At 42.4% G+C, this 14,328-nt stretch overlaps 2 protein-coding genes across 2 annotated transcripts; both read right to left on the reverse strand.

Annotated features, from left to right (window-relative positions):
• Window positions 1-730: 730 nt before the first annotated feature.
• Window positions 731-4,924, reverse strand: LOC121604979 (proproteinase E-like). The gene is made up of 8 exons (XM_041934666.1): window positions 4,885-4,924; window positions 4,292-4,380; window positions 3,668-3,765; window positions 3,460-3,585; window positions 2,017-2,153; window positions 1,239-1,381; window positions 986-1,138; window positions 731-748 (listed from the first exon to the last, which is right to left on the reverse strand). Exons 1-8 carry the CDS (start codon window positions 4,922-4,924, stop codon window positions 731-733), a joined length of 804 nt encoding a protein of 267 aa, XP_041790600.1.
• A 1,756-nt stretch (window positions 4,925-6,680) lies between these two features.
• On the reverse strand, window positions 6,681-14,141 carry LOC121605349 (alanine aminotransferase 2-like). The gene is made up of 11 exons (XM_041935226.1): window positions 14,043-14,141; window positions 11,485-11,574; window positions 11,248-11,356; window positions 10,986-11,122; window positions 9,745-9,988; window positions 9,588-9,667; window positions 9,355-9,491; window positions 8,810-8,981; window positions 8,074-8,229; window positions 7,750-7,826; window positions 6,681-6,771 (listed from the first exon to the last, which is right to left on the reverse strand). The coding sequence occupies exons 1-11, from the start codon at window positions 14,139-14,141 to the stop codon at window positions 6,681-6,683; spliced, it is 1,392 nt and encodes a 463-aa protein (XP_041791160.1).
• Between the last annotated feature and the right edge of the window lie 187 nt (window positions 14,142-14,328).

Consider the following 14,328-nt stretch of genomic DNA (forward strand, 5'->3'; position numbering starts at 1 on the left):
TTTTAAAAAGTAACATAAACTGTTTAGTGTCTCCACAGGGAGCTCTGTGAACTTGGGGCTGAAGCCTACAAGTCTGAAAGTGAAACACATCTTGTGGTGTGGAGGTAGAAAGAAGTGAGTTTACCAGACCTCTGTAGCTGCTTCTCATCCCATCACCTCTGCTGCAGGCTAGTCAAGGCTGCTTTAGCTGCTTCGATTGAGCCCTATTTTTAAACTGTCCATCATGAGGCCTACAGTGTCATAAGAGTGCTGTACTAACTGGCATTACTACACAAGAAATCACACATACTTTATTTTTTATAATAACTGGGAATTCTGTTATATGTACACTGTTCAAGGCAACTTTCAAAACTTTAAAATAAGACAACGCCAATGAAACTTCACATATGCACAGCAAAATGTTTTTTGTTTGTTTTCTGAGGTGTTTCTGAGCTGATTTGCCATCATCTATGAAGAGTTTTAGTTTTATTCCTCTTTCATTTACATTCTAGTATTGCGTTTTGGGAGGATACTGTCCCTCAACAGCACACACGCCTTTAGTGGTCTAAATTTTACCATGTTTCCAGTGTGAACACACAACATTTTCAAAATCTGATTATAATGAATATGTAGCGTTCAAGCACAATGGGGTTGATATTTCTTTCTCTATTTAAAAAAATTGAAAGACAGTTGAATCATTCTGTCGTTGATGAAGTGGATGAAGTTTATTGATATTAAAGGCTCCAGGTCTTCAGTACTGCAGCATAGTCTGACAGATAAAAAAGGAAGAAATATTAGTAAATTAGGAATTAGGAAATAAACAGATTACCTTCACAGGTCACATGAAAGGAAACTTTTATTCTGAGGTGCTGCAGTGACTGTTTTAATATTACTAAAACATTGCTATTACACCTTTGCATATTCTTTGTGCCAGATGAAGGATACTACTAATTTGGGAGAGCTCTCAATCATCATGAAAACACCAAACCAGTGCATATATACTCACATCAGCAATCCACTCGGTGAAGAAAGAGGTGCGAGTGAACACCGTGGGCTTCTTGATGGTGTTGCATCCTAGGGAGGAGACGAAGCTCGTGACCCCGTGCACGTACCACTTGCCATCAGCACCCCTGCAGTTCAGGGGGCCTCCTGAATCTCCCTGCAGACACAGACAGACAGTTGAAGGCAACAGGAGGATTCAGGGTGAACCTGCAGGTCTTATCTTGTCATGATGACCAGATGAGGGGAGCGGTGCGTACATGGCAGCCAGAGCGAATGTCACCACCACCACAGATCATTGTGAGCTTCACACTGCTGCCCCACCAGTCGTTGCTGCTGCAGATGTCGTGTCCGACCACAGGAAGGAGAGCCTGCTGGAGCTTAGAGGCAGCGGGGCCACCAGCTGCAAGAAAGGCATGAAAGTTATAAATCTAGAACAACCTCAGGCGGTGCATGAAAGGGTCACTCTGTGCATCATCATGTTAGTTTATAAAAAAAATGTTCCTTTTAGAGCCTTTGACATTTCATAGTTCTGCAGTTAAAGTAACGTTGTACTACTGAGGCCAGGGTGTCAGGACTTTTATTGTTGTTATATTATAAAGCTATATTTTTGGATATTTCTTCTAACTGTCTGCAAAAAGAAAAAAAGAAGAAGAAGAAGAATAGAAAACCCTGCAGTGAAAAGATTAATGTAGCCTTTTGTAATGACAGCTGCTTTAGGGACAAATATGTTTTATTTGAAGGCATGAATGTTGTAGGAAATAAGGAGAAAGTGCTTCTTTATTTAATTTAGTTTGAAATGAGATAAGCCACATGTATTACGTCTCTACAGTGTGAATTTCTTTTATTTATGCTGCACTTATAATTGTTTGGCTGTTTGAACTCCATACTGTGTTGTTATTCTGAAAGCAAATCTGGCATTTTACATTTCTAAGTTCAGAATAAACTGATAGTAAACCATTGGAGTACAGTCACATCATGGGCTGTCTAATGCATTCTACATCAGAATGAGTGTGCTGTCACAGTCCAGACACTTACAGTAGAGTCTTCCCCAGCCAGTGATGTAGCAGGGGTCGTTGTGAGGAGCGATCTCTCCGCTCTGTGGCACACAGGAGGGCTGCACCTTGTCGTTCAGAATGGCAGGTGAGGCCAGTTTGATCATCGCAATGTCGTTACTGAGCAACAAGAGAATCGTGTTAAAACAGAGAAACAGTGTCATGTCCCGCCGTGTCTGATGTGTCTGTTCACAGTGTTTAGTCTTGTCAGGCACTTCCTGTTTTATTGTGAAACCCTAACTCTCCTCTCGTTTCAGAAGTCACCTGATGTGCTTCCCGCTTGTCTGATTGTCTGCCCCGCCCTGATTGTCTCCACCTGTTCATTGTTACCTCATGTATATATAGTCCACGTCTCCCTTTGTCTTGTGCCAGACTGTCTTGTACGTCATGTGCTCCCTGTATCTCGTCTTGCTGTCAGTCCTGCTAAAAATACCTTAGTAGTTTATTGCCTTGATTACCGTAGCGTCCTTAGTTCTCTTTTTGAAAGCCTTAGCGATTTTTTTTCTTGCTTTTGACTCTGAGCCCTGAGTTTTTTTCTGTATTGCCTTCTTGCTTTTTGTAAATAAATCAGCCATAGCGCATGCTTTTTGTTGGAACTGTGTTTGGTCTCCTGCCTTTGAGTCCTGACTCCTTCGAGCCCGTGGGCCTTTCAAACAGCATGTGGAAAGAACGTACTTAATAAGAAGAAGAAGAGGAAAACAGACAAGATATGGTTGGCATCAGTGTGCTGGCATTAATTAAAAGCATTTGTAAAAAAGATGTTACTAATTCTGTAGATCATCAGGCAGGAAGTTCCAGAGCAGAGGAGCAATGACTGCACAAACCAGGTCGCCTGTAGTCCTGAACCAGGTCTTACAAACAGCCAGCAGAGTCTGGCTCATGCCTCATAGGGGGGCAGCAATTCAGTGGTATAACTGGGAGCTAAGCCATTAGGTGCTTTAAATCAGTAAAATATCAATTTGAAAACTGTTAACCAGTGAAGAGGTTAAAGCAGGGATAGTTTTGTTGATCATTATAAAAGATGATATAGAGGGAAAGACCAGGTTTGAGAGATGTTCCTCAGTTGATAAAAACATAATTTAACAACTTTTGGAGCCTGTTTTTCAAATGAAATGTCACATTCGATTATTACGCCCTGGTTTCTGTCTGCAGGTTTGACTTTTGTTGCCAGGCAGCCAGTGTTTTGTAAAATTGGGATGGACTTTGAGGACCAAAAAGAGGGGAGCGGTGCGTACTTATCCTTTCTGGAAGAAAGGATAAGAATCAAATGGAAATGTCTTCTTCGTTGGTTTGTAAAGGGACATACATTCATGAGCATAACAGTGGGCAGAAAAATCAATTAGTGTAAGTTTGTGAAATGTCACAGCTTGTTTTTCGATTTGACACGAGCTAAAAACAGCTGCATGGAGGGGTTACACGCTCTTACCCACAAGCCAGGCAGTTCTCGTTCCACTGAGGGTGAACCACGATGTTCTCCACACTTCTTATCTGCTCATAGCCCTCCCCTGTGGTGAGGTCGTAATCGCCCAGCACCACACGGTAGGTGCGAGGTCTGGCGCGAAAAAGAGGCACACGCAGAGTTTAGACGAAACCATCACCTGACATCACGAGAGTGAGAGTGAACCGTGACCCACCCGATGCAGTGGCCAGCAGTCATGACCCAGTTAGGACTGAGCAGAGTGCCCCCACAGGTGTGATAGTACCCAGAGCCGCTGAGGTACTGCAGAGAGATCTGTGGAAGAGACGTTTAGAGCCACACATCACTCAGAAGCATTCAGCAAGCATCTTATTTCAGAAATAAAGCTGTTAGAGCCATCATCCTGGTCTCTTTTGAAAGGTGTTCACTATCAAAAACTCAATGTGGATCGATCTATAGTACATAATATATCTTCTATCAAGGCATGCATGTAGTTTCATTTGTAGTGGTCATATAGAATATTTTCTGGAAACATTTTGGAAATTGAAATAACCAGATTGCTAATTCTGATAAATTATTGTACTTAATCACATACCTGTGCTTCGTTTAATGTTTGTAATTGTCTTTCATGAATCACTGTCATTTCATTCCTGTTAATTCATTGTAGCCAGTATATAAAGCAGACCTGCTCATTTATCTGCATCACTGTCTACAATCAACTAAAACAATGCAAAATATTCTGAGACGTCTACTTTAAGAGATATGTTTAAAGTAAAATGTGAAGTAGTTGGCAAATCATTGTCACCTCTTCTGTCATATTGCCTGACTGTCATCAGCTCACCTGCCAGGGCCAGCTGTAGGGCCGAGCATCTTCCCCGTTCACAACACGGCTCACCAAGGGCGCGTGGGAGGGTGTGCCACACCCGTAGGCTGGGCCGCAGAAAGAACTGGCAGTTACAAAGGCTGACTGAGCACAGCAGTGGTTTTCCTATGCAAACTTTAGGGGGGGGATTCATTCTGAATGAATGAATTGCAGCAGCAGGTTGCAGGTTGCATATTCAGAAACCCTAAAACCCATGGCAGTGTGTGTATATTGGATTCTGGGCACAAAACCCTTTTAAAGATTCAACTCACTGCTGCAAAAACGTTCAAAAGTAACATTCAGGTTTTGCCCCCACAGTTTGGGGCTGAGGCCACACTTAAAGACTCGAGGCATGATCGGTTTGAAATCACTGGCATCATTTTCCTTTATCTTCTTGCTGTCCCCTTTTTCTAATCCCTCCTGGACATAAGGTTGACCAGCTTGTCAGGACAGTTATGATAATGCTGTGTGTATCAGTCTGTACATCTTAAATCCACAGCTGTAAGTCTCACAAGTCTAACCCTGCTGGTGGTAGACATGTCCCGTTTCAAAACCACATGGATGAGACTCACCGTAGGCAGCAAACAGCAGGACAAGGCCAACTTTCATCATGATTCCTCAGAGTGGACTGTCTCAGTGTGTTGAATGGCTTTTATACTCTCAAAACTGAACAGTAATCAGAGACAAACACACACAAACACACACAGTCCAGTCTTTGACCTGGGAATCTACCTGCTGCATGTGTTTCACCTGTCCTTACACAACCCCTCCAGAGCCAGAACAAATCAGCACAGGTTGACAGAAATATAACAAAAGACTTCTGGTGCTAACTTTCACTCAGGTATACTACAAGGGGAGAGCAACGTAACTATCCTGCAGTCATCAATAAACACATTCCTACAATTTAATGGAGCTTTTGTTGCTGGACCTGAAGAAAAGCTCAGAAAAAGAATCCACAATGCAGAACGGACCCAAAGTGACCTCATGTCATGTCAATCTTCAAGCTATATACGATGTTTTTAGACTTAATTTGAATTGATTAGTCAAATATACATGACCTACCACATGATCTAACATATAACCTGAACTCACTGATGTGCTCGGCACTTACAATATACTTATGCTTTTTTACATGAAGGTATGTGTGTATATGTATGTGTTTTCGTATGTGAATATGTGTGCTTGTACCTTTTTTTCAATAAAGTTTTTTGAAGTTAATTGAATTAAATCCACATTATAAGGATACAATAATACAATAAAGCAAGTGAACGCATGGATAAATAAGAAATGTTTAATCACAATAATAGAGAATTAGTTTTAGTTACATCATAGTAAACCAACCCTAAAATTAACTGTAATGAAGTAAAGGTTCATCAATCTTATCTGGCTGTTAAACTTTTATTATAATTCATGTCACTGCAGCTGAGCTGTTTTCTGTCCCCCTCCAGTCTATTACAATCCTTTACCGCAGCGGTTTGATCACAAGTTTGAGTGTGAAGTCGACAGACTGCCACTTTCTAACTAGTTAGTTTTTTCACACCAAACTCTCCGTCTCTGCTCTGTTTGGGACTGCCTCTCTACTCCAGGGCGACTCCTCCTGAAAAGCTGAGGGAGGTGGTTATAGGAGGTTGCCGGAGGTGGTGAAGTTCACATTTGTGTGGACAATCAGCCACAGTTCGTTTCGGAGGACAAGGTAGGAAAAGGTGACTCCTCCACCTCTGATGAAGAGAAGCTCCCCAAGCGTGTGGGCAGCAAACTGGACACTCACCAGCTTGCGTGTAGCTGAAATTGTAGCAGAGGAGATGCACTTGCAGCACTGACACACCCATCATTGCATTTAAACAAGCCTAAAACTGCAGCTTCTTAAATGCTACGTGTGGACTCATCAACCAGACCTCTGATTGGTGAGGAAGGTTCAACTAGATACACATACTTAAGATGCCATTGTTACTAACTCTCCTGTGGAGACTAATGTGTGAATGTTAAAGTGAGTGATTACATCAGTTGTACTGTAACTACTTACAGTATTTGTAATGTATGACGTAATTAATGTTTGTAGCGTTTTTCAAATTAAATTAAACATCATTAACAATTCATTGATCATATACTGACTGCTTCATATGCAACATACACACATTGACATGATGTTGTCAGAGATTGTTCTTATTAATGGATTACGGATTATTAATGCATTTTTCCGTGTTTTGCTTGTTTAGGCAATAAATTATTCCTGTTATTGACAGTTGCATCTAAATGATTAAGATTTCAATGATTAAAGGATTAACAGTGACAGACAGTGTTAGCGTCACTGGAGGTGTAAATCCTGGCTTGCTATTTGTCCCAGAACTGTGTGTCCTTGACATTTCTGTCAGGGAAATCTGTTCAGCAGGCGCAGGTGGAAAGAACGAAGTCGTGCCAAGACCTCGTCCAGGGTGGCAGGAGGGGCCAAAACACACATCCTGTGAGAGAAAAGAAAACACACACAACACTGCAGTAACATGTAAAGTACATACAGACCCTCCAGCAAGCAACCCTGACTGAACCTGACTTTACTCTTGTTTGTGACAGGTTAGTGCTCAACAGGTTTTACACAGTGATCCTCGGGCAGGAGCGCATACTGTAGCAGCTACTTTCCCTCAGGGGACAGGCTCACTGCACACAGACATACAGGCTTCCATAATAATCAGCAGCTCAGAATACAGGCTGTAATACTGCTTCACAATGCAGCCTCACCATGAAAACATAAAATAAAATAAATGTTAATTAATAAAAATTAAAGGTGCTCTTTAGTTCTTGTGAACGATTAGACCTTGGAGCTTTCCAACACTTTCCAGGATGTCCTCAATTTGCAAAATGTCTTGATTTTCCCAAAACCTTGAGTGAAAGAGCAAACTCTTTCCAAAAGTTTACTTCAATTTCAAAATGTCCTCAGTTTCCACAGGTGACACTATTTTCCAAAACTATGCCCGTTTTTAACAAATGTCCTAAATATATATTCTCTTGTAAGAAAAATACTGACACTCTGAAATTTCCTGATTTTCCAAAATGTTCTCATTCCAAAACATCTTGATCTTCCCAAAAACTTTCAAAGTGAAAGTAAATACTATTACTAAAAAAACTACTTGTCATTGCTTGAAAGTAGTTCTTGTTTTTATTTTGCATGCCTTTGTGTGTCCACCTTTTGAGCTGCTAGAACTGCAAATTTCTCTTTGGAGATGAATAAAGTATCTATCTATCTATCTATTCTCTTGTACGAAAAATACTGTCACTCTTCTCATGTTCCAAAACATCTTGATCTTCCCAAAAACTTTCATCAAGTGAAAGTAAATATCCTGTTTTTCCCAGAAAATTTTCACTTTCCAAAAGTTCCAAAAATGTCCTCAGTGTGGTCATCAAAGAACTCAAATAACTCCGACACACACAGCTGCTTTTCTTACCTGATGTGGTAGTTTTGATCTTCTTGTCCGTTCTCACAGCCCGCTCCCAAAAACAGACCTTCCTCTTCCAGCAGCCTCTGACAGTAAAACACATCTGGCTCCACTCCCAACACCTGAAATCAATATCAGAAAGTGTGTGTGTGCGTGCGTGTCCATAACTGAACATATTTACTTTTCACTCTTGGTTTACAAACTTCATTGATATGATTAATTATAGCATCAGGAAATAGTAAGAACTTCAGTTTAAAGTAGTGCAGCCATAAACTGCAGTAAAACATGAGGACTTAAGGTCCAGGGGAGATGGCTTCTGCACAGTTCTCTGACCTTGGCCTCTTCTATCATCTGAGGTGGTAAATGCAGACGGGCATAAAGGAAGACTCCCGCCATCGTTGGCGGGCAGCTCATCCCTGGCAGATCGTTCAGGAACTCACAGGCACGCTGAGCATTCTTGGCCAGAGTTGTCTGAATGTGATGAATCTCCTTCGATTGAGAAAAAGGACAAACATCGGTTACCTTTTGGAAAAACATAAGCACAGCTGGGTCTGAAGAGTCCCTTAAAAACTCCATGGTTATGTTTAGGCAAAATCCGGCTCTGATTTAGTACGGAAAAGGTCTGCATCAATCAGGATCTTTCCCTGACCTTAACCTGACCGCGGTCTGGATTCTGGTGTCACAGTGCTGCACTTTGAACACCTGCCATCAACCCTGACCACCTCCCTGCGACTGCAGCGCGGTACATAAATGTTGTGTTTCACTTCACTGTTTGACTCTGAACACAATGCAGGCAGCGATTACCTTTGTCGCCGCTGTGTCATTGTGAACGCAAGCTGCGTATAACAGAATTTCTTGGCGACATGGCTGCCTGAGGTAAACAGAGCTAAAAGCTGAGTGAATAACGAGCTTAGATTTGTCGACGTGTTGAAATGCTAATGTGGCTTTGTGTCTGCTGGATGCATGAATGAATGAATTAGCAGCTGTTTGCTATCATGTCTTCCCTGTCAGCTGTAGAAAATAGGCCAGACGTTGGGTTTACTGCTGATTTGACTGACTTTGCCCTTACCTCTGTGTGCGTTTCATAGGAAGGATCTCCGGGTGATGGCGGATTGACCATTATCTCCAGACAGAGCTGAGGCAAAACTGGAGGGCTGGAAGTGGCCTGCATGTTTCTGAGATACTTATGGACTGCTGGGTCCAAGTTGATTACCTCCATATAAGCTCCTCTCAGACCACATCTGGGTGAACACAGAAAGGACAGTCAGTCTCTTTTTAGGCTGAATTTAAAGTTTTTCCTCAGTTCATTCACTACAAGAACACAAGAACTAGGACACTGGGGTTTATTATAACCCCATACTGTGTTTATTTGGTTCACTGTTGGTGAGCCTAGAACACTGTAGGGTTACATATGCCAACAGGAGATCACAGGTATGGCAGTGTAGCCTACTGGGCCTCATGAGCTCAAAAGTACATTCATCTTCCTAAGAATATGTCCTTGCAAGGGTCATTTGAAGGCAGCAATAGGCTCTGTGGTCAAATCACCAGGCAACAAATGGGCTCGCAGCTAAGAAAAGGTATACTCTTATTCTCTCTTCATATAGTGATACTCACTCTCCCATGCAGGCACTGGATATAGAGTTGAAGGAGATCAACTCCACTGTCTCCGAGTACTTTTTTTCCATCTCAAACAGGACTTTCTTATAGGAAATAAACTCTTTGTCCTGTCCATACACACTGTCCTGGTATACCTACAAGGTGCAAGAAGAAATGAAAAGAGGGAGTTTGTGTGAGACTGCAAACAGATCAACAAACGTGTTTTAGAGTCTTATGCAGCTTGTAATCACCTCTTCAGCCAACAGGACGAGGCCCTCGGTTGCAGCGAAGCGAATCACTTCTTCTATTGTTTTCTTATCTTGCACATGACCTGTCAGGACAAACAGCAGTGAGCATCAGAGACTGAAGCAGGGGGATGAGGGAACGTAGCTGCTGTATGCAGTTTACCTGTGGGGTTTCCTGGGTTGCTGATGTAAATGGCTCTGGGCTTGCAGCGACCTTTTGCAGTCTCCAAAGCTCGGCGCAGCTCGTCCAGGTCTAGAGCCCAGCCTCGGTCCTCCATCAGCTGGTACGGCACCAACGTCACTTGGCACGTATCCAGCAGCATTGGCAGAGTGTGTGGGCAGGGCATCGGGGTCAACACACCCGTCTGGGTCTCCCCCTCCCCACTAGCCATCAGGTGCAAAACCAGCTTACACAATAAAGAACAATACAATTAACTGTTAGCAAGACAAGACCACCACAATTGTTAAATAGCTGATTATAAAGGTGGATATATTACGACTTCTTAATTAACAGGGCTGACTGACGACAGATTCTACAGCGAGCACAGGCTAGAATTACTGCATTGTTAGATGGAAAAAAGTAGAGGCTAATACTTTATTTCTAATAATTAACAAGTTGTGGTTAAGTAGAAAAGGTAGAGGTTAGTCTTGTAAATCTTTTGCCAATAAAAAAGTGGAAGTTTTGGTAATATTTAGCATGTTTACTGTCTTAGTTTAGTGTGTTGCATGTTAAAATTAACTAAAATGCAATTCAGCACAGAGCGCATACCCAAAGCTGATGAGAACTGAACTGAACTTGTGTTAGTGACCGTACCAAGTCCTGAGAGTCTGAGCTTTGGATGGACACGCCAAAGAGCAACATACAAATTTTTTATCATCCAACCTCAGTGAATATGATCTGCAGCTAGAAGAAGCAGCTCTTTTAGTCACACTCGCAGGGATGGAAATGTCAGTGAAATACCTCAACATCTTTCACAACAACGTTGCCATTAGATTTAGGTTTACATTTGAGGTTTTGATTGAAGTGTCTCAACAATCACTGGATGGATTGCCTCCCTCATGTTGAACTGTAATAACTTTTGGCATCTTAAACGTTTAAAATAGCACCATCATCAGGCAAAAAACGCAATTGGTCCAATACTTTGATTTATGACTAAATCCCTGCAAAATGCATGACAATCCACCATTCAGCTGTATACTGCGGTTAGTGCTAATTTGCAAATGTTAACATGTGTCAGAGCTGTAGAATGCCTGTAGACTCAGTCTAACTAGATGATTTCCCAGCTGATTAACAGACTTTTGTTCATAATGGACTACCGCGATTGGACTATGAACTACGTATTGCTGCCCTTAATAACTACCTTACAGCGATAAATCTACTAATAATGTTCCAAAAAAACCTACTGACAGAGTCTTCTGACAACCACTAGAGATGGAGATGTTTTCTGGCTGTGAAGTCACTCCACCATCTCGCCTCATGATGAACTCAGCAACGCTCTGCTGGACACGCGGGATGCCACAGGATGTTGTGGAGTATGAACCTGTCATCGCCAGAGTGGATAGACGAGCCATGAGAGCAGAGAAGCCAGTCAGAGAAATTCTATGAACCACTTTGCATCAAACGTCTTCAAATCTGTGCAAGTAAATTGTTGTTATTCATTCTCACCCAGGCTCCCTCCACCGCAGACCCCCAGAAGCTTCTGTGCCCTCCGCCTGACGTCCGAAGGAAGGCTTTGTTTTTTGAGGAGCTCAGGGTACAAACACACTGCCAAGACCTGAGGAAAGGAACAGGGAATGACAGGTGCAGAGCTGCTCAGTTTGTAGCTGTCAGACTGATCACAGGGGATCAAGGCAGGAGCTGCAGCAGGGACAAACACTCACAGATAAAACATAAAGCACCAACCTGCCGAACAAATGAGATGGGAGCCATCCCTGCGCTGTGGGGGTCACCTGCACTGATATCAATCACCTTCTTGAAGGGTTTCTTTGCTCCCTGAAGAGGAACACAGTTAGACACAAGCTCAGGCTGGTTGTATTTTTCAAACCTGACAGTCTAGTTTCATCCTTCAATCTCTTTAACTGCCTGACATCCAATTTCCCTGTGTTTGAATCTTGTTGAAACTGAATCCGTGACACTCGCCCCTGGAAATCTGTGCGAAACAACAACCTCTAATTATTCAACGTCCGGTAATTGAAGCAACCCGGGGATGAAGCGGATCACTGCGCCACTGGCAGGACGGAATGCGAGCAGAGTTGAAAGGTGTCATTGACGCGATTCATTCAGAGCTTCTGGGTTTAATGATCAACTAGGGGAGGAAAGTCCTATTTTTCCACAATATCGAATCTCTTTTGAAGTAGAATATCATCAACCTGGGTTGGGCTAAAAGAACACTTTTGTGCATGCGCTGGCAAGCTATCCAGCTAATAGAAAACATTCCTGACAGGTTTCTATTTGGCAGCTTGCCCACAACGCCCCAAGAAAGTTAAGCAGTTCTTGTTCAACGTAACATTCCCAAGACCTTCCCATAACCACATGAAGGAGCATTTTTGGGGGTAATTTTAAGATCGTCCCCCCTGAGGTTCCCTGCTAGTTGCCTTTTTGCTGGTAGTTTTTCAGTTATTCTAAATGTGTTCTCATATAGTTTCATGGTTTTTTTTGTTATTAATATTGAAACAAAGGATACTTTTAACAAGTGAATAATACGAGTATCTGCCAACAACACATTTAGGCTTAGTGTGCAGTGTGTGTTTTACAAGTTTGGACCACCTCATATACAGTGCAGTACAGCATTCATGGGATATTGGATTTTGGACTTGCTTTAAAGGGAAAACATTCACTTCTTATAAAGGTCTGGTCTTACTAATTTCTTACTATTTGCAAAATGTGTCGAAGAACAAAAAAAAGTTCATCAAATATTTTGACTTTGTTTCAATTTAGGATCAGCAGATGTAGACTGCCGTTTAGATGATGGTTAAATCAATATTGTTTCATGTGTGGGATGTGGGATATTTTAAGGTTTAAATGAAGTTTCTGCCTTAAGGTGTAAATGAGCAGCCAACAGTTGAAAAGAGTATGAACAGGGATGCACGAAGAAACACTTGGAGATGGGAGCTATATGCCATCAGCTACTATAAATTTATAGTAAGAAGAGTGGGAAAATTCTTCAAAACGGTATGCCAGGATCCAGCGACGTCGTGCGGCATGCACGTCAGCTGACATTCTTACATTTAAAAGCAAAACGTTGGAACATTGGAAAATTTGCTTATGTGCTTTCCTTCCAAGGCAGTCAATACCACTCCCATGCCTGTAGACTTAATAAAAAGCTGCAGCCTGCAGGCAGTCAGTTTAGCATAGCAGAAATACTGGAAAGAGGGGGGGGGGGGCACTAGCCTGGCTGTGTGAGGATGTGCACGGACTCCAGTTAACTACATTTCCTGTTTTTCGTGTCTTATAGTACCTCTGCTTTATGCATTCCTGTAAGTTTTACTCCTTGGCATTGCTCAGTTTTCCAACCAGTTTTACCTTTTATCACCTCGATTACCCAGTCAGTCCTCCCAGTGCATGAAGTCTTAGCTATCGACCACCTGTTTGTCAGGTTGTCTCTGTTCTCCCTGCAGTCCAGCCTTTATTATTCCTGTGGTTGTTTAGTTGTGTTTTATCTCTTCCTGGTGTTTGAATTTAGATTTGCCCAGCTAACATTCGGTTTTGTCTATTACCTCGGCTTTATTGAACTTTTTAAATTTTTGGACTCAAGAACGTGAAGGGGAAGGTGTTGGTGAGCTGGAGCTGTCAGGTGTGGGGCATCTATACATGAGGCTGCAGAATCCCATAGTTTAGCAGCATTTTGCCATACAGGGTGTGAGGGTCAGTTTTCCTGTGCCAAATACAACCAAACACTGCACCACATAATAGATCGAGCAAAATCTAGCTGCCATACTTCCACACTCATCCTAATGACCTCAAGAACATGCTCTTTGAAAATCCCAATAATAAAGCATAAATAGAACCTGCATAGGTTAATAATAAGATAACAGGCTATGTTCAGAAGACATAATAGTCTGCTCCTACATTTTTCCATATAGCTCTGTAATATTAGAATGAACTGAATATTTTGTACTGGATAGCCATGAGAAATATCCACAGCTGCTTTCACTAATGGAAATAATAGATTTCCATTACCCTTTACTGTTCTCCATGAGACTTTTTACCTCGGGTAACTCAGGTAGCCTCCATGGTGCAGTTAAAGCATTAAAGTAAAGTAGCTGAGATTGTACTGGAGTGTTTTTACATTGTTGTATTTCTGCTTTTGTTGAAGGATCTGAATAGCTTTGTCTACCACTGATGAGAAAAAAAAGCAGAGGACAATATGTCGTTCCACCACGAGCCCACCTTACAGTGGGAAACTCAAACACTGCGAATATTGCACAGATTAGCTCAGGTGTGTTCCACGTGCGCCTCACCTGTCTGATCTCCTTTGCGATGCGTGCAGCCAGATTTTGCAGGCTGGTCGGGGCTCTGATCCCACGCACCATGGGGTTCACATCCTGCACGGAGCTCATGTCTTCTGTGTGACCGGCGAGGTTGAAATGACGAGCTCAACACCGAAACCTGAAGGCAACTCGGTGATGCGGTAAAACCCGTATGCCGAGTTCAGCGCCGCGTGCACGGGGTGGGAGAGCGCAGCGCGCGAGTGGCTGTCAATCCGGGCTAAGTAATACAGACAAGGCAACTGTGTATAAGACTAAT

Source organism: Chelmon rostratus, chromosome 4 (assembly GCF_017976325.1).
Source record: "Chelmon rostratus isolate fCheRos1 chromosome 4, fCheRos1.pri, whole genome shotgun sequence".
NCBI classification, from domain to species: domain Eukaryota; kingdom Metazoa; phylum Chordata; class Actinopteri; order Chaetodontiformes; family Chaetodontidae; genus Chelmon; species Chelmon rostratus.

Bases quoted from the DNA above. Each gene is read 5' to 3' on its own strand.
- LOC121604979 (XM_041934666.1), bottom strand. From the start codon at position 4,924: ATGATGAAAGTTGGCCTTGTCCTGCTGTTTGCTGCCTACG. The intron at 3,766-4,291 runs GTGAGCTGATGA...TCTCTTCCACAG, and splicing joins CCTACAGCTGGCCCTGGCAG to ATCTCTCTGCAGTACCTCAG. The intron at 1,382-2,016 runs GTAAGTGTCTGG...CCTTTCTTGCAG, and splicing joins TGGCTGGGGAAGACTCTACT to CTGGTGGCCCCGCTGCCTCT.
- LOC121605349 (XM_041935226.1), bottom strand. From the start codon at position 14,141: ATGAGCTCCGTGCAGGATGTGAACCCCATGGTGCGTGGGATCAGAGCC. The intron at 9,989-10,985 runs GTAGGTTTTTTT...TTATTGTGTAAG, and splicing joins GTTGTCAGAAGACTCTGTCA to CTGGTTTTGCACCTGATGGC. The intron at 7,827-8,073 runs GTCAGAGAACTG...TTTTACTGTCAG, and splicing joins AGATGATAGAAGAGGCCAAG to AGGCTGCTGGAAGAGGAAGG.